The sequence below is a fragment of the Psammomys obesus genome, unplaced genomic scaffold, assembly GCF_907164565.1.
Source record: "Psammomys obesus unplaced genomic scaffold, mPsaObe1.curated_primary_1811, whole genome shotgun sequence".
Taxonomy (NCBI): Eukaryota; Metazoa; Chordata; class Mammalia; order Rodentia; family Muridae; genus Psammomys; species Psammomys obesus.
In genome coordinates, this window is record NW_026596051.1 from 13,167,217 (window position 1) to 13,190,261 (window position 23,045).

The 23,045-nt window shown below is 42.7% G+C and overlaps 1 protein-coding gene and 1 non-coding gene across 3 annotated transcripts; one reads left to right on the forward strand and one right to left on the reverse strand.

Moving 5' to 3' along the window:
• Nucleotides 1–3,666: 3,666 nt before the first annotated feature.
• On the forward strand, nt 3,667–21,657 carry LOC129689060 (histone H2A.V). 2 transcript variants are annotated; one of them, XM_055624181.1, is made up of 5 exons: nt 3,667–3,752; nt 8,553–8,630; nt 15,185–15,298; nt 20,311–20,440; nt 21,329–21,657. In XM_055624181.1, exons 1-5 carry the CDS (start codon nt 3,750–3,752, stop codon nt 21,388–21,390), a joined length of 387 nt encoding a protein of 128 aa, XP_055480156.1. In that variant the 5' UTR covers nt 3,667–3,749; the 3' UTR covers nt 21,391–21,657. The 2 variants fall into 2 exon arrangements, with proteins under 2 accessions (XP_055480156.1, XP_055480158.1); XM_055624183.1 differs by lacking the exon at nt 15,185–15,298.
• On the reverse strand, nt 17,542–17,663 carry LOC129689170 (small nucleolar RNA SNORA40). The gene has a single exon (XR_008722042.1). It is a non-coding gene; the product is annotated as a small nucleolar RNA SNORA40 (small nucleolar RNA).
• Nucleotides 21,658–23,045: the final 1,388 nt, after the last annotated feature.

Below are 23,045 nucleotides of genomic sequence, written 5' to 3' on the forward strand. Positions count from 1 at the left end.
CAAACACCCTTGAAAGCATGTACCCAGGAGAAACAAGCTTGACCACTATGCCATCATCAAATTTCCCCTGACCACTGAGTCAGCTATAAAGAAAATAGAGGACAACAGCCTTTGGAAGAGCAGTCAGTGCTCTTAACCTCTGAGCCATCGCTCCAGCTCTAAGTTGCCTTTCTTAGGGTATTTTTTATTACAGCAACTACAACAAAAATAACAAAGACACCTGCTTAACTAGCATTTGTCAAATATTTTCTTCCAGTAATGATTAAAAAAAACCCAACTAATTAAAAATTCAATAACAAAAATGGCTGTATAGGACTAGAAATTAAACTTTAAGTATCTTATACTTTTAAACACAAGCTTTATGTAAATACACCTAATGTAAAATATTCAGTCAAGAACAGAGTAAGAACACATTATTTATTCTCATGCCCTTACTCCAAAGTAATCAGTCAGTCTGTAAGTCCTTTCTTATCTTTTCTTTTTTTTTTCTTTCTGTTTTTTTTTGAGACAGGGTTTCTTTGTGTAGTCTTGGCTGCCCTTTAACTCATTCTTTAGATCAGGCTGGCCTCAAACTCATAGAAATCCGCCTGCCTCTGCCTCTTGAGTGCTGGGATTAAAGGTGTGTGCCTCTATACCCAGCTCCTGTGTCTGACTTTTTATTTGAGTGCACAAATCTAAACCCAGCATGTCATGCTGGCAAAGCCACCTCTCCAGCCACTGTGTATTCATTTTTTATAAGTTGCTTAATGGTCCACAGCACACTCCTGTCAAATTATCAACCTACCATGAACATGTGGGTTCATTTTCAGACACTCTCACTGGGACTCATTGGTTTATCATTTTGCTAGAACACATTCAATTAATTATTATAGCTTTATAGTCTCTTTTGGAATTAAGAAGGGTATGTCCTCCAACTTGGTTCTTTTTTAAGATCATTGTGGTTATTCTAGTTCTCTGGCATTTGTGTATGATTTTTAAGGTTTCTTCACCGAATGCTTCAATAAAATAAGTGAGCATTTTGATATTATCTTACCAATTTTTTACCCACATTTTATACGATTTCTATAACTTTGAGGTCAACTAGGGTTATACAGTGAGTTCCTGGCTAGCCTGAGCTATAGCCTGAAAGACCTTATCTTCAGGGAGAGTGAAGCAGGGAGCGGAACAGAACAGTGCAGCAGGGAAAGGCAGTAATGTCTAAACAACTGTGAAAGAAACAAGGCTGCCAGCTGTTCGACAGCTAAAGAGGTAGCTAAACAGCGCAAGAGTGGTCAAGGAAGGGAGGACAGCAAAGGGGAGAGAGAGCAGAAAGCTGAGACTGAAAGTGTATGAACAGCTGTGAGGAGCCACAGAATAGGAACCGCAAGCCCTGAGCGTGGAAGAGTGCAGTGTGGGCATGTGCTCAGGACCAAGGATCTCAGTTACAGAGCCAAGAGCTGTCACAATACCCACATATGCCTGTCACCCCAGAATTGGGTACACGTACAGGTGGGTCCTGAGAGTGTGCTGGCTAGCCAGCGTGGCCAAAGTGACAAGCTTCAGGTTCACCGAGAGACCCTGTCTCGATGGAATAAAGCAGAAAGAGATAGAGCAAGACATCTGACATCCTCCTCTGACCTCCGCACTTACGCACACGTGTGCACAGCACTCATACATGTGGACATACACACACAATCCTTTAGAATAGGTAGTGCTGTTTTCAGTTTTGGTAACAACAGAAAAAGGCTTTGGTGATATGAAATACTTCATCAAATCATGTACAGAGTTTAAGTAAAGGAGTCCAGATCCAGTTAGGTTTTTCCATGGATGACACTATCTTAGTGATTTAAAATGATTTTTTTTCTTTTATTTGTCAATTGACATTTCTAGAGTACTAGGCAAAATATAACCTAAAAAGGAATTCTATACACTGAGAGAGAAACTTTACAGGACATAATGTGTGCTGTAGGCACACAGGAAGGCACTCATCTCACGCTGAGATGTCCACAGATGGTTTGGATGTTCTGGAAATGTCTACAGTAAGCTCGTTCCTTTTTCCTGGAGACAGGGTCTCTATAGGTAGCCTAGCCTGGCCTTGAACTTGTGATCTTTACCTCAGCCTTCGGAGTGCTCAGATTATTTTATCTAGCTGTGCTTACTTTTAAAAGATGGTTAAGAGAGTCAGGTCAGAGGGTTGTTTTAAGAAAAGGCAAAAACATGGGCAAAGGCGAGATGGAGTTTAGAGTGTTGGGGGAGGTGATAAAAGACACTGAGCAGGGTCAGAAAATGTAGGGCCTTCAATATTGCACTAATGATTTGGATTCTGTCTTTGCGGAAATATAATGACTGGCTTACATCTTGGTGCACTGGTAATGTCATTCCCTGGTAGACCAGTGTTATCATTCGATGGTATGCAACACAAAGGAGTAGGAATTAAACAGAATATTGTCTAGTGACCTAATTCCAAACTTGAACACAGGGTTCTATTATCTGGGCACCTTGTTCCTTTCCTTGGCCCCTCCTCCTCACACTTATTAATATATATATATATATATATTTTTTTTTTTTCCAGTGTTTTGAGAAAGCATTTCTGTGTAGTTCTGGCTGTCCTGTAACTCGCACTATAGACCAGGCTGGCCTCGAACTCAGAGAGCCTCTGCTTCCTGAGGGCGGGGAGGTGGGGCGGGGCGGGGAATTAAAGGCGTGCGTCATCGTCTGGCCGCCCGGCTACTTGCCCATATCTTCATTTGGGTTTTAACTAATTAATTTAGAAGCTCATCCCTTCCTGGTCTAGAACTCAGATTATTTTTCTCGTAAAGGCTCACTTCCCCAAGGTTGCCGCTTTTGATGCAGGTTGACTGGGGGAAATGCAATCACAAGAACAAGTTTTCAAAACAACAACAAAAAAGTGGGTCTTTTGCTCCCAATTAATTCCTAGAACTAATCTGTGCTTCCCACTGCGAAAGGAATAAGGCATTTGAGGCTGGAACCAGAACAGTCTAAGAATTCTGACGGGCTGTATGCCTAAACTCATTTCTCCAGCCGAGAACTAAATGGACGTGCTCTTCCCAAACACCCGGGTTCAATGCTGACCACAAAAATAAAGAGCGTTATAAAAAGTTGTGTGACCGGGTCGGAGAGAGCTGGAGAATTTTACTACGTGCCGAGGGCGATTCACACACAGTCCTAAACTTTCACCATAGCTCCCGCACGAAGGCGATTCCACTTTAGACCTTTCCTTCCGTGCTAGCTGGATGTCGCTCCTAAACTTCTAGCAACAGAAAACAACAACAACAAAGCAAACTAAGAAGGCCCAGCGGGCGCTTGAATGGGCGGGAAAGGCACAGCTGCTCCGAGGCACCCCAGCCCATTGGCTCACCCTGCCGCAGTTCCCATCCTCCGCCTGCGGTGCCGACAATGTTTTCATTGGCTTTCCTCCTCTCTCATTGGTCCGCCCCTCTGCTCGTCAGAACTCCGCGAACAATGAGAGGCGGAGAGCGCGTCAAAGTTGGGGTTGGAGGCCCCGCCTCCACGTGCCGTGTGCAAAAACAAACAGCCGTTAGGGAGGCGGCACCGGGGGGGCGGGGTTAAGGCTAGAAGGAGGCGTACGATTGGCCCGCCGCCGAGGTTCAAACGAAGAACGAGAGCGGCTATTGGTGGCGCCGGCGCGAGGCGGGCCCGGGGCATTGTCCGGCTCCGGCAGCGGCGGTCCGGCTGCGAGAGCGGCGGCGGCGGCGCGGGGCGACAGCGGGCGTCGCGCGGCCGGGACCATGGTGAGTGGCGGGGTCGCGCGGGGCGTGGGCGCGCGGAAGCCCCGGACGGCGTCTCCGCCTGTGGAGCCGGGAGCGGGCGGCGTCGCACGGGCGAGCAGGAGCGCGGGCTGTTCCGGACTCCGCCGCGGGAGGCGGACAGAGGGGCGGGCTCTGCGCCCGGCGGAGGAGGTCGGGCTGGCGCCGCGCGACTCCGAGTCTTCGGCTCTGGGTTACGTAATGCCCCGCTGAGGCTCCGCTCTGAGGCTCGGCTCTGATCCTCCGCTCTGATCCTCCCACCGGAACCGCCCGCTCCCTCCGCGGGTTGCCGGCTCTGCCCCGACGTCTTTGCCGTAGGACTTCTATTTAGCTTCATCTCAAAGTATCTTTTCGTTCTGCAGTTCAGATCTAGCTCAAAGCGGCTCGTACAGAACGAAAGCGAATAAAACTTTAGCTCCGCTCTAAAACTGAGGGGAAGAAGAACGTGCTAAAAGCAGCAGAAACCTCTGCGTTGCATCGATATTGTTAAGGGGAGTGACTATCATTTTGGAATTGTATTTTTGTCGATACGTACTTATCCCTGTTTGAAGTATCCTTTCGCTGTTCTAGAAGTGATATGCCTTCCCACGAAGGAATCTCTCCGACACTTAAGAGATTAATTATAATCAAGGGAAAGCTCTTTAATGACGCTTGTTCGATTGGGCTAACACCCAACCAAGAGCCGGCCTCCAACACTAATTTTGTACATTTTAGGCTTGTGCATTCCATAGACACGGTCACCCTGAAATCTCTTTTTGGGTCCCAGGTTACACTTCGAGCAATTCAAGCAGAGACAGGAGATTGCAAGTCTAGCAATTTAGGCAGATAGGAGGTTTACACAGCAAAAAACTCCATATTGTCAGTATTACTTTTAGGTATGCCAGTGTTGTTGTTCTTTCGAATAATTGTTACCCCGGGTCATCTTGCCCAGTTGGCAGAAGAAGAGCACAAGGTAGTTAATGACAGTGGTACTTAATGATGGTTGTGACCTTGCTCTGCCTGCTTGAGCTGCCAGCTAAGGGTTTGTCTTTGGATATGGAAATCTGGGTCTAACTGCTGGTCATAAATCAGTGCTGTCGGGCTGGAGAGATGGCTCAGAGGTTATGAACACTTGACTGTTCTTCTAAAGGAGCTGAGTTCAAATCCCAGCAACCACATGGTGTCTCATAGCCATCCATAATAAGATCTGTTACTCTCTTCTGGCATGCAGGCACATAGGCAGGCAGCATACTCTTTAAATAAGTCTAAAAATCAGTGCTGTCTCCTTTGTCATGGTAATGTAATCTAATTGGCTGGTCAATCCTGGTGAACAGTTACATCGTAGCATCCTAAAATTCACTTAGTCTGGTTAGCATACTTATCTTCGGGGTATTTTGGAGGCAATGCTCTCTTTTAACTAAATTTCGCTGTGTCCATGTCTCCTGAGCATATCTATTAGTAAATCCAATATAACATCAATTTTATTACTTTAAGTTTCATCTATGTCTTCACAAGACAACAGTTACCTTTCAATGGGTGCTTCTTGCTTAAAAGTTAAAATCAACCCCAAATAATGTAATTTGTCTCATGTTGATAGAAATGTGAGGTGTTTAATAGATCATCTATAAACAGATTGGCTAATGGAAAGTATCCAAGTTTGGATTGTAAAATTCTCAAACATTGAACTAGAAAAGTTCTGTCATGGGCTGGAGAGATGGCTCAGAGGTTAAGAACACTGGCTGCTCTTCCAGAGGTCCTGAGTTCAATTCCCAGCAACCACATGGTGACTCACAATCATCTATAAATGAAATCTGGTGTTCTCTTCTGGTGTGCAGGTGTAAATGCAGACATAATACTGTATATATAATAAATCTTTTTTAAGAAAAGTTCTGTTGCAGTTATATGGTGATTATGGGGACATACTCTGATAAGCAGCATGTGATACTTCTTTGTAAATAAATTTGCTCAAGCAAATGATTTTCATGATCCTTATTTTTCTTAAAAATTATAGTGATGTTTTCGATATCCATTTAAAAGTACATAAGCATTAACTTAAAATATAAAATACTGGGTGTAGTAGCACATACCTTTAATCCCAGCACTTGGTAGGCAGAGGCAGGAGGATTTCTCTAAGTTTGAAGCCAGCCTGGTCTACAAAGTGACAGGACAGCCAAGGCTACACAGAGAAATCTTGTCTCGAAAAAACAAAAACAGTAACAACAAGCCAAAAAAATACTGGAAGCATTGGTTGTCCTTGGTAAGGTTTATTTTTAATAGGTAGGAAGTAAAAGTGTATCTATTAGAGTAATAGGAAGACATCAACTTTCAAGTTTTTTAGAAATGAAAATATATTTCAATGGGCTCCTTTTCCTGTGCATAAACTTTTAACCAAGAAGCTTATCCCAATCTAAGAAATTTTCCCTCTTTCACTTTTTTAAGTGCGTATATGTTGTGTTTATGCATGGGTGGGCTTATGGAGGGTGGAGGACAGCTTGCCAAAGTCTGTTCTCTCTCCACCAGTGAGCCTCAGGGATTGAGCTGAGGTGCTCAGATTAGTACCAGTCCCCTCTATCGGGTGAGCCTCCTCCATTTTCTGTTTCTATTTCCATTTTCTATTTCTCAGTCATCAACTATTTTAAATGTAAAGTGAAAAGAATTAATTATATATGGTTTGGGAGGTTAGCAAATTTATTGTTTTTGTGAGTTTTGCTTTTGTTGCTGTATTTTAAAAAGGTATCCAGAATCTGTATAATGGAAGTAGTCATTTAACAAGTTGTACTCCCAGAACCTACCACCACAGGAGCCTAACTTAACTGTGTACCCAGGCTGTCCTGGAACTTACTATGCACCTCAGCCTGGCCTCTAACTCAGAAAAGTCCTGTCTCTGACTCTGGAATAGTAGGAACACAGGCTGTGACACCCACTTGGGCTTTGGCATATCTTTAATGATGTTTCTTTAACAACCATTCACCTTGACCACAACTTAATTCATTCCTTTTGTAGCCAACAATAGTTTTTATAATCCTACTTGGCTGGACAGATAGCTCAGTGGTTAAGAGCACTGCTATTCAGAGGATCAAGGTTCAGTTCCCAGCACCCACATGGCAGCTTGCAACCAGACCTGGGGAATCCACTGCGCTCTTCTGACTTCCATGGGTGTCAGGCATACACAAGGCGCACAGACAGACATGCAGGCGTAACACACACACATAAAGGATAAAATTAATGTTTTTAAATTTTTACTTTAAAAAATGTTGAGCTTTTTGATCCTGATCTTTGTTCACAGCAGCTAGCAATGACAATACCAGAGCTTGGGTGCTCTGCAATCTTGAAATCCCTCCATAATTCACTAATGTGACACCTTTAAATTCAGTTTCCCACAAAGTTTCAGGACATATACAAAATATAGACAATTATAATGTGAATGGGACATTGTGTTTATAGTATATAATGTCTTTGTCCATTTCCCAATAGAATGTTTGTTCCTATCTGGATCCCTGTATAATCTTTGTTGTGTGTTTTTAAATGTGTTGTAGTCTGAGCTACCACCAAAATTGTTGATTGAGTTCTGCTTACAACATCCCAGGGCTTTTATAGCCCACATCTCCAAACTCTTCCACATCCTTCTTATAAACCAGTTCCAGAACCCAGGAGACACAGGTCAAGTTTGGTCATGACAGTAACCCTGTTCCTGGTACCAGTTTCTCTATTACTTACTTTTCTCATCACTATGACCAGCTACTTGACAGAAAGGTTTTTAAAAAAGGATTGATTTTGGCTTGTGGTTTCAGGTGATTCAGCCCTCGCTCACTTGACCCCATATTCTTGGGCAAAGCACTGTGGTAACAAGAGGGTGTTGACCTCTTGGCTGGCCAGGAAGCAGCCAAGAATAATGTACTCTGTACAGACATACCCTCAGAGACCAACATCTACATCCTTCATTTCTCTCTCCCGACCTAAAGCGTGCTACCATTTAGTCACCAAGTCAGTTCAGTCCATTACACTTACTGATTCTGTTTGTTTGGTGTTGTAAATAATACAGCCGTGAGCGGAGCTGTCCAAGTACTCATCTAAGTCTTGGCTTGTTTGGGGTATAATAACTAAAAATGGAATTGCTGAATCATGAGGCAAATCATTCACTTTTTTCAGTATTGGTTTTGGTTAGCATAGTTTTTGATAATGTGCTGTTTTTCCTCTCAGAAAAGCTAAATTCTTAATTTTCTATGGAAATGTGATTCTGACTTTTTAAAAAGCTAAATGTTAGCCAGGCTGTGATGGCACTCGGCTTTAAACTCACCTCTCAGGAGGCAGAGGCAGATAGATCTCTGAGTTCAAGACCAGCCTAGTCTACAGAGAAATTCCAGGACAGCCAGAACCTACATAGAGAGACCCTGCCTTAAAAAAGAAAAAAAAGTTAAATGTCTCAGAAATGCATGAAACTTATGTGATCAATCAGAAGTTTGCAAGATATGTCTAAATTTATAGATATCTTAAATTTTAAATAAGGTTTAATGTTTGAAATATATATATATATTTGCAGTGAGGTAGGTGATTACCTAGATATCTTAGGTTTTTAATTATTAGATATTTTTACACAGAGTAAAACTAGAAATTTTGGGGGAGTGAGGGTGGGATCGGCAGGGGAGGAGGGAGGGGCTTATGGGGGGATACAAAATGAATAAAGTGTAATTAATAAAAATAATAATAATAATAAAAGATTTTAAAAAAAAACTAGAAATTTTGTTTCTTGACTTTTTTTTTTTTTTCTTGAGGTAACATTTTCAACTCCAAATTCTTTTCCTCTAGGCTGGAGGCAAAGCTGGAAAGGATAGTGGGAAGGCCAAGGCTAAGGCGGTGTCCCGCTCCCAGAGAGCCGGGCTGCAGGTAATGTGTGAACCCACTCTGCCGCAGTTTACTATTTCCTCTATCTTTGCGATTCATGACCCAGACATGTTTCATTAATTACAGAAATGTCCTTTTGTTATGATAGACCTTGAGTGTGTGATTAACTGGTTAAGACTTACATCATTAGTAAGATATTAATGTGTGAGAGAACAGGATGCCTTAATGAACTTGGTGATTTTTTCCTATTAGTTCTTGGGCCTGAAGTGCTGAATTGCTGTTAAGAACTCGTACTACTCTTGTAGCCAGAAGCAGGCAGGGCTCTGTGAGCTTGAGCTGGGGGCCACACGGGGAAACACTGTCTTGAAAACCAAAAAAAAAAAAGAAAAAAAAGAGTGTATACTGCTCTTGTAGAACACGTAGGTTTGGTTCCCAGCGCCCATATGGGAAGAGTCACAGCCACCTGTAACACCTGCTCCAGGGAGAGTTGACCCATCTCCTACCTCCACACAGACACGCATGTACTTTAACATAAACCCTTGAAGTACCTGCTCTTTCAAGGTTATAACCATGATCTTCATTGTTACAAATGTAAAGTGAGTATACTCTGGTTTTCCTTTTGAGAATGTTTAAAGTGGTTCATTGACTTTCAGGATAGACTAGACTTGGAGGCCAATATTGGATGATTCTGCTATTCTGATTATTTCCCAACGGCCTCCACTGTAAACTAACAAGTGCGCTCTAAATTTCTAAGTATTTTCAACTTCTTGTATGTGAGTTATTACAACTTTAACCTGTAGACTCAATTTTTCAAGAGGGGTTAAAATTATTCCCTACATAAGGAATACTTTAAAGAGGGGCTGGAGAGTTGGCTCAGGTGGTTCAGAGCACTTGCTGTTCTACTAGAGGACCTGGGTTTGAGTCCCAGAACCCACATGGCAGCTCACAATCACTCAATCATCTGTAGCTCCATTTCCATGGGATCCAACACTGTCTTCCGACTTTTTTTTTTTTTTTTTTTTTTTGGCTTTGTTTGTTTGAGCCAGGGTTTCTCTGTGTAGTCCTGGCAGTTCTGAAACTCACTCTATAAACCAGACTGGCTTCAAACTCAGAGATCTGCCTGTCTCTGCCTCCCATGTCCTGGTATCAAAGATATGTTTCATTACTTCCTGGCTAAAAATAAATACATCATAAAAAATAAATAATGGACCTTGCCTTACACATTCTAGGAAGGTACTGAGCTACATCCCCAGGCCAAGAAATATTTTATTTTTTGAAGATTTACTTATTTTTATTTATGTGTGTGGGTGTTTTGCCTACATGCATGTCTGTGTAGCATGTATGTACAGTGCCCAAGGAGGCCAGAAGGAGGGAGTCAGATAGTCTGGAACTGGAGTTACATGTTATATGGAGTTATATGCCATGTAGCTGTCGGGAAGTGAACCCAAGTCCTCTGCAAGAGCAGGAAATGCTCTTAACCAGCTGACCCATCCTCCCCATCCTCCAGATGCATGTAACACTTTTTTCTTTATTTTTGTTTGTTTGCTTTTTTGTTTTTGTTTTTGATGTTTTGAGATAGGGTCTCTCTGGGTAGCCTTGGCTCTCCTGAACTTGTTTTGTAGGCTCACAGTGATCCACCTGCCTGTGCCTCTCTGAGTTCTGGGATTAAAGGCATGTGCCACCACACCCAGCTACCCATGAAACACTTTTTAAAAGGGAAATTAGGATTGCTCAATTTGAAGAGCACTTGGCATCAAGTCTGACGACCTGACCTGAGTTCAAGTCTCAGGACCCACATAATGGAAGGAGGTAACCAGTTCCAGCAGGTTATGTCTGACCTTCATTTGTGTGTTATAGCAAGCATTTACGCACACATAAATAAATAAATAATTTTTAAGAGAATTATCTGTACTGTGTGATGTCTTGTGTGTGTGTTGTTGTTGTTTTTTTCACAGAGCTTCCGTTTGTAGTCCATGTTACCCTTCTTCCTCAGGTGTGCACCACCACAACAGCAAAATCAGGCTATTTATTTATTTATTTATTTATTTATTTATTTATTTATTTGGTGTACAGTATTTCAGCTGCATGTGTGCCTGCAGGCCAGAAGAGGGCACCAGCTCTCATTATAGATGGTTATGAGCCACCATGCGATTGCTGGGAATTGAACTCAGGACCTTTGGAAGAACAGCCAGTGTTCCTAAACTCTGAACCATCTTTCCAGCCCAAAATCAGGTTTCTTACAACAAACGTTCAAGCAAGTAGATGGCATCATCTATGTGAAAAGGGATAGGAACTTGAGTTCTTTTTTTTTTTTCTCCATTTTTTATTTAATTTTATGTGTATGAGTGTTTTGCCTGCATATATTTACACTGTGCGCAGAGGCCCAAAGAAGGCATTGGGACCTCTGGAGTGAGCTGCCATGTGTGTGCTGGAAACCAAACCCAGAGCTTCTGTAAAAGGCAGTGTGCTCTTAATCACTGAGTCATCTTCTAGAGTTCGGGAACTTAGCTCTACAGCATACATTATGTATTTTAGGGCACTACTTAATTTCTCAGAATTTATTTCAAGTGTATACAAACTGTGACAGTAGTCAAGTGGAGATTGTTACATTGGTTTAAGAAACAAAAGGCTGGAGAGATGGTTCAGTGGTTAAGAGCACTGGCTGCTCTTTCCAGATGGCCCTGGGTTCAATTCCCAGCACCCAACATAGCAGCTCACAACTATCTGTAACTTTAGTTCCAGGGGATCTGACACTCTCATGCAGATATACATGTTGGCAAAACACCAATGCACATAAAATAAATTAATTTTTTAAAAGAGAAAAGAGCTGGTAAGAGGGACTAACATATAAAGGCATTTACTTCCAGATACCTTAGTACCCAGGACACAAATGGTGGATACATATTTTAATGTAGTTTAAAAGGATTAAAAGCATGCATGTAACTGGACAGTGATGGCACATACCTTTAATCCTAGTATTTAGGAGGCAGGAAGCAGAGGCAGGCAGATCTCTGAGCTCAAAGCCAGCCTAGTCTACAGAACAGGTCCCAGGACAAGGGTTAAACAAAGAAACCTTCTCTCAAGAAAAAACAAAAGACAAAAATCACTTAATTCATGTAGAAGCTGGAGAAACAACTCAGCAGTTAAGAGCACTAACATGGACTCAATTCTCAGCACCCAAATGGCAGCTACAGTTGTTTGTAAATCTGGTTCCAGAGACTCAGGAGCACAAGTGGTATGCAGACATACATGTAGGCAAAGTACCCATACACAAAAAGAGTGCTGCCTGTGACACCAGCTGCTTAGGAGGCTGAGGCAGTAGGATCACAAATTCAAGGCCAACCTGGGCTACATACATAGTGTTTTCAAGACCAACCTTGGCAGCTTAGCAGTACTCTGCCACAAAAAGTAGAATGCAAGTCTATGTGTAGAACAAGCTTAGAATCTTAGCACTCAGGAGGCAGAGATAGGAAGATTTCTGCAGGTTGGAGGCCAGCCCATACGCCATAGCAAGAGCAGAGAAAAACTACAAAGAAAGGGACATCACGCAGGAGACCCTAGATTCAGTTTCTAGCACTACAAAAACAAGTAGCGATAGCAAATGGAAGGAGGCATAGCGTTGAAAGGAAGCCCCTGCCTTGTCCCCCCAAAAGGTTTCTCTAAGATGTAGAGCTTAAAAGAGACATTGGAATTGCAGTGTGAGTGTGCTATAAGATGAAGCCATGCTCATTACTGTGAAGTTCACTGAAATGCATGTTAAGATATTTACAAGTGGAAAGAAGTCCTCCTTTCTAAAGATGGTAGTACATAGAATTAACCAGTTTGAGATCATTTATGTAAAACTAATAATTCACATTACAGATAAGTTTCCTACTCTAAGAGTTACTAAGAAACACAGGAGCATTGATGGTCCCTTTCAAAATACTGTTTTGTTTTGGTTGGGGGCCAGTTTGTAGACAGGGTCGTGGAACCCAGGTTATCCTCAAGCTTGTGATCCTAATGCCTTCTCTCCTCAGTGCTAGATTCCAGTTGTATTCTAATAGTTTGCTAAATTGTTCTAATAGTCTGCTCTAAGAGGGATACTTGGTCTTGTCCATATGACCAAGGCAAAGAAGACCTGGGCACATGCCTGTGCTCCCAGCTACTCAGGAGTCAGGGACAACAGAATCAAGGTCCAGGGCAGCCTGAGAATGTAGCGAGACCCTGTCTTTGCTTTTCAAGACAGGGTTTCTCTCTGTAGCCCTGGCTGTCCTGGATCTTGCATTGTAGACAAGACTGGCCTCGACTGCCTCTGCCTCCTGAGTACTGAGATTAAAGGCATGTGCCACCACCAAGTTGCTAGCAAGACCCTGTATTAGGGCTGGAGAGATGGCTCAGAGGTTGAGAACACTGGCTGTTCTTCCAAAGGTCCTGAGTTCAATTCCCAGCAACCACATGGTGGCTCATAACCATCTATAGTGAGAGCTGGTGCCCTCTTCTGCTATGTATGGCAGAACACTGTATAAATAATAAATAAATCTTTAAAAAAAATGTAAAAAGAAAAAAAAAAAAGACCCTGTATTAAAGATCTCATTGTAGGGCTGGAAAGAAGCTCAGCTGTTAACAGAACTGGCTGTTCTTCCAGAAGGTCCTTGTTGGATTCCCAGCAGATTCTCCTAGGGCAGATCACAACTGTACTCCAGTCTTAGGGGATTCAGTGGCTTCTACAGGACCTAGGCTCACATGTTTACTTATACACATAAATAAACAAATAACAACATTCTTTATAGTCTCTAAAGCTTAGTAATAAATGGTTTGTGTTGCTGATAATTTAAAAAGTAGGAGTTGATAATGTTTATTATTAACCATGTAATTACTACAGCAGTGTTATCCAGCACGATATTAAAATCGATAAAAGATAGACACCTGATAGACTTTATAGAACAGCCTTATTTTACCCGGGGCTGGGCAGATAGTACCTCCTAAGCTACCTTTATCTCCCAAGCCCCCATCCCACACCATCTGCTCTAACAATTTCTATCTAGGTAATTTCCATTCGTAATTCCATAAATAGTTGCTTATTCTCTCATCTGAGCTGTTTTCCTCCATCCACGCTGATCCCTCCAAGTGCTCCTCTCCATGCTAACCCATCGTGGCCTCTCTCCTCCTTCCTTTACTGGTCACTGTCTCCTTCTACCCAAGATCCTTCTCTCCCCAAAACCCAAGAGCCTTCGCCATGACTCTCACTTCTGCCCTGCCCAGGTGTAGGCCTTTTAATCAGCCAATCAGGTATAATTGGGGAACATTACTTCTCATCACATGGATGCAGAAGCTAGTAAAACATTAATAACAACGCCCATGGCAGCAGGGTGGTATCCAGATCTCAAGGAGTTGAGATCAGCATTTGAAAACATAGTTGGACCTTCCTCCAGCAGACTTGGGGTACTGTTATGTTCCAGACACCATGCCTTACCAATAATACAAAACCAGGGATGAGGCATTGATAGTGCTCTTAAGAAAATTGTAGTGAGTTCTGGAGATGCTCTTTCTTCTTGAGAATGAGATCTACAAGTGGCTGCTAGATTTGATAACTGAAATATCATGGACTTCAAAAATAGTATTTATCAGAGGCCAAGTTTGGGTCGGGAGAAGTGAGAACAGAAACCTGAGTTGCAGGTAGCCAGGCATTGTAGTGCATACCCATAAAACCAGTGCCACAGATACTATGGCAAGAGGATTGAGAATTTGAAGCCAGACTTGAGGTGCAACACTGTCTTAGACAAGTAAACAAGTATAAGCTGGGCTATGGTGGCGCATGCCTTTAATCCCAGCACTCAGAAGGCAAAGGCAGGCAGATCTCTGAGTTCGAGGCCAGCCTGGTCTACAGAGAGAGTTCCAGAACAGCAATAGCTACACAGAGAAAGCCTGTCTTGAAAAACAACACAAACAGAAAATACACATAAAAGTAAGGGTTTCAGGACTTGTTTTTGAATTTTGCCTTTGAAAAACAGGTACCTAGATAGCTGCCAGGAAGGAAGTAATTGGAGTTGTTGAAATAATGAAGCAGTAAAGTGGCAGGAGACTGGCACTTTGGAATCTAGCTATGTAGTAGAGCTACTTAGCGTGTGCAAGGCCCTAGGTTGTATTACCAACACCCCAAAACCAGAACAAACACATGAACAAGCAAAGCAGATAGTACAGGTAAGGAGGTAGGATGGTAGGATTAGGATCCTTTGGAAATGAAAAATTGCTTTCTCAGAAGGCAAGTATCACAATGAAAGAGAGGGACTGATTTTCCTTAAATAGCACATGACCTTTTGAAATTGAGGAAAGAACAGGGTTAGGGTCAGAGGAGAATGGTGGAGGTTCAAAGTCATGTGGCTTTTCTGTGAAGGAATTGAGTAGATATAGTTGTGTTATTGGGCTGTGTTGAACTTGTAATTGATAGCAACATGTTGTCAAAACGTCAAGGTTGGGGGCGATTTCAGCACATGTAGGCCCTTGGACTGTTCATTACCAAGTAAACTTGGCCTGTAATATCACTAAGCCTCGAGTTAGGCTCAACCATATGTTGTCAAAACTCTGCAGTGCTCCCCAACAAGACGTGTCTTTTTCAGTTTCCTGTGGGCCGCATCCACAGACACCTGAAGACCCGCACCACAAGCCACGGACGGGTGGGCGCCACTGCTGCTGTGTACAGCGCTGCGATTCTGGAGTACCTCACAGCTGAGGTTTGTGGAGATGTCCTGTGTGGGGTCCAAACGGTTGCTCAAAACTAAACGGCTGAGGCTGCCATGGAGAATGCTTAGAAAGAGGTTAATGCACCTTTGTTTTTGAGACAAGGTCTCTGTAGCCCTGGTTGTCCTAGAACTCATTCTGTAGACCAGGCTGCCCTAAACTTAGAAATCTACCTGCCTCTGCCTCCTGAGGCTGGGATTAAAGGTGTTCCCTACCACTGCCTGGCCAGTGACTCTCATATTGTCCAATCTAGTCCCAGACTCCAACATACCAGAGGATGACCTTGAACTTCTGATCCTTGTCTCTACTTGTTGGAGTTGCAGATATATACCTCCACCCTAGCTGCTGCTTTTTTTCTTTCGGTTCCACTTTTTCGAGACAGAAGCTCATGATGGTCTGGTACTTGCTCTGTGTTCTGCTTAGTTTGGAGAGGTTTTTGTTTGTTGGTTTGGTTTGGCTGATTGGGAATCTGTAGACCAGGCCGTCTCATCAAGTTATCAATTTGGGCCAATTTTAAAGAGTCTTGGTGTACTTAGTTTTTGTTTGTTTGTTTTTTAATTCACATTCAAATGAGGGCCAGCAAACCATATTGTTAAGTGACATGATAAATAAATACTGCTCTAATTAACTGAAGTATGAGGTATAGATGTTAGTCAGTTGGCAGTGTTTGTTCCCAACAGCACATAAACTGCGGATATTGTAATCCCAGTAAGAGGTAGAGGCAGGTCAGAAACTCAAGTCCTCTTGGCTACATAGTGAATTCAAAGCCATCCTGGGGACAATATTAATGAAGGTACAGCATGCCTTCTTAGTTTATGCCCTCTTAGATTCATAATGATATTGGTAGGCATGGTGGCACATCTCAGGAGGCTGAGATAGGAAGATAGTGAGTTTGAGGCCATCCTGGGCTATCTAGAGAGACCCTGTTCCAAAAACAAAAAAAAAAAAAAAACAAGCTGTAAAAATCAAGTACCTTCTGATGTAATAGGTAGAAGAGTTAGCAGTTCTCTTCTTGTGGTTACAGATTAGCTTCACATTTCAGGTAGGTGAGTTACTTTGGCAAGACTTCTGTTGTTGTTTTCCAAGACAGGGTCTGTCTGTATAGCCCTGGCTGTCTTAGAATACACTCTGTATACCAAACTGGCCTCCAACCCAGGGATCCACCTGCCTCTACCTCCTGAGTGCTAGGATTAAAAGTGTGTGCCACCAATGCCCAGCTGGCAAGACTTCTTAATATGAGGGTACTGGACCACTGCTTTCCCATCTTTAGCCCACCTGTGGAGAGTGACTAGGACTGCATGAAACATTCCAAACCAGGAAAGTAATTGAATAGCAAGCAAGTTAGGCAGTAGAGACAGCCAGGTAGGGCAAAAGATTCTGAATTGGGAAGATGTGATAGGAAACAGCTGAGCAGCGTGGGTGGAATATCTCTCAGCTATCGTTGCCTTCATTTCACTGTGAGGCTCAAGGTTTAACTTTGAATTATAGTTAGTTTGGCTTTGTTGTTATGAGCCAAAGGTTTCATGGGGACATTTTGATATTGTTGTGACACTTTCACAGTCTCCATAAAGGTACACATTTCTGTGTGCTATGGCACATAGAATTATAGCTCATTCATTCCATTTGGTGTCTTTCTACAGTCCTAGTTTGTTTGTAGTACTTGGGATTGAACCCAAGATCTGATGAGGTAGGGAACCACTCTACAATGATCTACATCTCTAGTCTTTTGGGAGAGGGGGTGCTGTCTTAATATTTTATGTATTTGGTGTTTTACCTTCTTGTATGTCTGTGTACCACTTGCATTCAGTATTCACAGAAACCAAAAGAGGGTGTCAGATACTCTGGGTCTGGAGTTAAGGATGGTTATGCTCCACCACGTGAGTTCTGGGAATTGAACCAGGGCCCTGTGGGAGAGCAGCCAGTGCTCGTAACCGCTGAGACACCTTTCCAGTTCCATCCTTTGTTTCTTTGAGGCAGTCTTATAGGCTGCCCCAGCTAGCATTAGACTTGTCCTATCCTAAACCCCTAAGTGACTGAGATAACATGCTGTTTCACTCATAGTTTTTAGGGTAGCATTAGACTTTCAACCAATACAGCTCAGTGAGAAAATAGGTACATAAATAGATGTGTGGAGCTCTCTATTTTTAGTTTCTTATGCTTTTAAGTTATCACTCCCCTTATTCTTAGACGCAGCCTTATTAGCAAGACAATGCCGTCGGCACTTTGAACTATCTTAAGTATCATGTCTTATATGTATCAAAACTCAAAATGAACCATGAATTCTGGATTGCAAAGGGGGTTAGTTTTTGCACCTATTTTTATGTCTTTGTCCACCAACTCAATAAAAACACAAGTGCCACATAAATAGATGTTTTGAAGAAAAAAAAAAAGTCAGCATGTTCTAGGTATTTAAATTTGGAGTTTTGACCTGGTGGTGGTGGGTCACACCTTTAATCTCAGTACTTGGAGACAAAGGCAGGTGGATCTCTGACTTTTAGACCAGTCTAGTCTATAGAGTGAGATGTAGAACAGCTAGGGGGCTACAAGAAACCCTGTCTTGAAAAACAAAAACAAAAGAAAACAAAAAAAAATTGGTGTTATTTAGTAGAGATAAAATTGTGAGCCCTAATCTAAGCGTTTATGTTAGAGGTAATCATTTTCCAGTGACTAAGAACCTTTCGGAGCGTTTTCAAAGCACTCATGCAGGCATGCTCTGGTATGCATCAGCTGTGGCCTACCCACCCTGGACCAACCAGAGGCCCAAGGTAAGGCCCTGGGAGGTTTTGAGGCTTGCCCAACATTTGACTCAGATATGTGACATTGCCTGTGCTCTGCTTTTAAATGAGGGTGCTCCGTGGAGTTATTTTTGTTATTTCTATCAAAGGTGTAAGAGTGCCAGAGCCAAGTGTGTTGGCACGTGCTTTAATCCCAGCACTCGGGAGGCAGAGGCAGACGGATCTCTGTGAGTTCGAGGCCAGCCTGCTGTACTGAGCAAGTCCAGGACAGCCAGGGCTTTATTACACAGAGAAACCTGGTCAGGAAAAATAAAACAAAAGTAACAGTTCCAGTAGAGCTGATGCAGGTAATGACACATAACAAATGCAGTGTTAGCTGGGCAAGCTGGTACACTGTAATCTCAAAATTAGCAAGACTTTGTCAAAAGAAATGATAGTCTCAGCTCCACAAGAGTAATCCTTTTCAAAACTAAGCAAAAGGAAAATTTCGACTACAGAATAAGATGCTTCCAGCTTATTATAGGTCTATAGCGCTCACATTTGAAAAGATTTCTGTGCAGGTAGGTGTGGCGGCACACAACTGTGATCCCCACACTTGGGACCAAAGGATCAGAAGTTCAAGGCCAGCCTGGGGTGCATGACCCCTTCTTTCTCCAAAAGTTCTTTTGTTTTTGTCAGTTCTCCATTCAGCAGAAGTCTGGGGCACAGCTGTTGGCTTCTAGAGAAAGAACAGAGCGACCCAGGGAGCCGGGTCTGTTTGTTTCAGGACCATCTAGAGTGCTTTAGGGTGAGGCCAGTGTGCTAGTAGGCAAGGCTCTCAGTCTCATTGGGGGTGAGGTGGGGGTGGAATGGAGTTTTCCACCTGGGTGTTACAGTTAGCTTTTTAGAATGAAATTGCCAGTATCAGGGGCAGTGGGAATTCGGGAGTTCCAGCAGCCTGTGGACCAGTTTGAGAGCTCCTGATGAAGCTGCTGTGCTAGGTAAGCACAGCAGAGGACTCGCGCAGACACCCAAACCAGCCGGAAGGCAGGTCCACTGGTGCGTTCCCGAGTGGTTATAGAGCTCTTGGTGGTCGGGCAGGCTCCAGCCAGCCTGGCCAGTAGCCGAGCCTCAGGAGTTCAGCAGTCAGCCGTCAGCCATCAGCCATGGTGGAAAGCTGATGATACCATGCAGCACATAGCACCTTTTTTTTTTTTTTTTTTTTCTGTGAAATTGGGTTTCCCTTAAGGGGAGGACTGTGATCTTCTCTGAGGGCTATGTGACCTTTCTTAAGAGATCTGGGATACCCAGGTCAGGTGCAGAGAGAATCCTCCCACTGAGAAAAGGGAGTCCACCATTACAGATCAAGCACAAGCACAGAGCTATTCGGAAATGTCAGACTTCAACCTTACCCACCAGAGTCCCCCAGTTTTATTATGTGTACAGTGTTCTGCCTACATGCAAGAAGAGGACACCAGATCTCATTATTGATGGTTGGGAGCTACCATATGGTTGCTGGGAATTGAACTCAGGACCTCTGGAAAAGGAGCCAGTGCTCTTAACGTGAGCCAACTCGCCAGCCCGTTTTTCTGAAATGTTAAAGAAGTTCCAACCATTAAAGAAAAATGGACTTACTAAATTGTCTCTAAACACAGCAAAAATGGACTACATTAATATATCAAAATATATAGCTGGCTGTGGTGGCACACACTGTAATCCCAGCACTTAAGAGGCAGAGGCAGGTGGATCTCTGTGAGTTTAAGGCCAGGGTCTACAAAGTGAGTTCAGGGCAGCCAGGGCTACAGATAGAAACCCTGTGTTGGGAAACCAAATTTATATACATATACATGCATACATATATATTTTATATGTATACGTGTGTGTGTGTATATATATATACACACACACACACACATCAAAACATATAACTTCTAAATGTTCAATTTAGACTCTTGGCTACTTTGGGTCTTGTGTACCAGGCCTAACAGAACATGCTGTTAATCTCAGCACCAAGGAGGCTGAGGAGGCAGAAAGGTCACTCACTGAGTTTAAGGCAGGTTGTGCTGCACAACGTGGCCCTGACTTCAAACAAACAAACAAAACCTTTTTTTTAAAGCAGGTTTTTGCATGTTCCTTTGTGTTTGTGCAGGGAGTGACTATGAGAGGAGTCAATAAGAGGTATTGAACGTCACAAAAGCATACTGTGTGTTATGCACAGGTACTAGAGAAGTTGTTCTGCATTTAGAAACCCACTGTTTCCCTAATTGTGTCCTTTTATGGGCCCGTTGTAGGTGCTGGAGTTGGCAGGGAACGCTTCTAAAGATCTCAAAGTGAAGCGCATCACTCCACGCCACCTGCAGCTTGCCATCCGAGGTGATGAAGAGTTGGACTCGCTCATCAAGGCTACCATCGCTGGGGGCGGTATGTCTCGTTAGGCTTAGAGTATTTTTAACTAATATATCGTTCAGGTCAGTGGCGCTCTGTGTTTAAATGGTTAACTAGAAGCCGTGTGGATTTTAACTCCGCAAGTGTTACATGTACTGCAGCAGTTGGTAGTGGGTGAACCTGGGTCCTCACAAATACCATAGGTAAACACTGCATAATGGAGCCACAACTCTGGGCCCACAAGCCCTCCTTTTTTTTTTTTTTTTAAAGAGTTATTTATTTTATGTAGATGATACTCTATCTGCATGTACATCTGCATGCCAGAAGAGGGCACCAGATCTTATTATAGATGGCTGGGAGCCACCATGTGGTTGCTGAGCTTGAACTCTGGACCTCTGGAAGAACAGCCAGTGCTCTTAATCACTGAGCCATCTCTGGAGCCCCAACCCCCTTTTCATAGTGATCCGAGTAAATATTTGTTCTCTTGTCATGTGCAGTGCTGTTTTTATTTTAGCTTGTTCTTTATCTAAACGGGTGCAATGCTTCCAGTCTAAGGTTTAAAATATTTCCCCACACATTTTGAACTATGCTAGAGAGGTAACATGATCCTGAGGAACTACTTAATGTGATAGACTTGGCAGGATTGAAATGGTTCTGTATTGGGGATCTGTAAAGGTGTGAGCTAAGCTGGTGGTTCCCCATCTGTTTTGATCATTCCTTACAGAACCTTGTGATGACTGTAGCTAGCTACATTTTCTATCCTATAGAATGGTTCCTAGGCTCTTGTGGGTTTAATAGGATCCAAGTGAGAAAAAGGACTTAAATAAATTTGATCCTTTGTATAATTGCTTTTTTACTTTAGCATTAAAGCATTAGGATATAAAGAATTATTAAAAATAACCATTCTTAAAATTTTCGTTCTAGGTGTGATCCCGCACATTCACAAATCTCTGATTGGAAAGAAGGGACAGCAGAAAACTGCCTAGGAAGTGAGTTAACACACCTGCTCTCCCTCCCTGTCTGTAACTGGGACAGAGGACCCCAGTGGGGTGTGTGGAATTCTTAAGAACGGTTCGATGGAAAAGCATAGACAATTGCTGTAGACAGGATAAAAGAAACATTTGTATGTTTTTAGACTGGAGAAGTTTGATACGTCCCTTTCCCTGTGGTCAGAGTCATGTGTTGATTGACCAGGTTTCTCCCTTGTGTTTTATACAAAAATAGAATTGATAAAACATTTTTTACAAAATTAATTTGTCTCAGTATTTCTTCATGATGTGTTGGAAATGTGCTGCTTACAGCTGGGCATGGCCAGTGTCTGCTAAATGCTAAACCCCAGCATTAAGAGGTGTGGGCAGGACCTTCAGAATTCACTTGAACCTTGCCTACATTCCAGGTTCTAGGACAGCCTACACCACAAGAGACTCTGTCTCAAAAGATAAAGATCTTGTTCAGACATTGAGATTTTAAGTTGCACATTATTATTCAGAATAATCTTAAAGCACAGAGTGGAATGTAGTGTGCCTTAATTGATACTATGTTAGTTTGAATTCAACCTACTGTGTTAGCTTGGATCAGGTTTTAGAAACATACTGTTACTGAGAAAGAAAAATTTGTGAGTTAATGCCGGCAATGAGGAAATACATACTGCCAGGGTGTTAGACAGTGGGGAAGTGTGCATTCAGGATCAAAACTGGGCAGTGAAATGAGTTGGCCCTTTACCACGTGCTGTACCTGTGCTAACTGCTCTGCTCCTCAAGGAGTCTTGTTACCCTATTTTCTAGGCACGCTACCTAGTGTCCACAGGACTTGATGATCTGCTGAGAAGACAGCTTAGCTGGTGGATAGGTCAGTGGAGTTAGGACACAAACCTAGGTCTTTCTGGCTCCAGAGTTCACACCCTGACCTAGAAGTGATGCTACTGAACTCAACTTTTCTGATTTGGTATTGGAATTCTATTTTTGTGTTCTCTCATTGATCCCAAGAACCTGCAGTGGTTTACAGTCTTTAAAAATGGTGTCTAAGTAACTACGAGATACAGATTAACTCACTAGCTAACAGGACAGCCAAAACTTTGTTTTTCTTCAGTATAAGTCTTTGTGAGAAATGAATATTTTATGATATAATAGTATCAAACAATTCATTTTGAAGAAATATGTTGTTATGAAAATTCTGACAAATACACAGAAATACAGAGAATAGCACTAGTGTGACAAAGCCATGCATCCTGCTCCTCCAGATTCGGTTGTTGTGGTCAGTTTTAACCATATCCCCCCTGCCACTACTAATGGATTGCTTTAACCCATTACTTTCACATCTGTGTATTATAGAGACTTCTTAGAGTCCACTAAAGACAGGGCACCTCTAAGACAGCTAACATTTTTATTACCAAGTACCAGTCAGTGTTTGTTTGTTTGTTTTACAGTTTATTTTTTACAGTTTTATTTTTTATAGTTTATTTGAATTAAGATCTAGACAAGTTTGGGCTGGAAAGCTGACTCAGAGGTTAAGAGCACTGGCTGCTCTTCTGGGGTCCTGAGTTGAATTCCCAGATGTTGGCTCCTAACCATCTGTAATGAGATCTGGTGCCCTCTTCTGGTGGGCAGGTATATATGTAGGCAGAACATAAACAGTAAAAAAA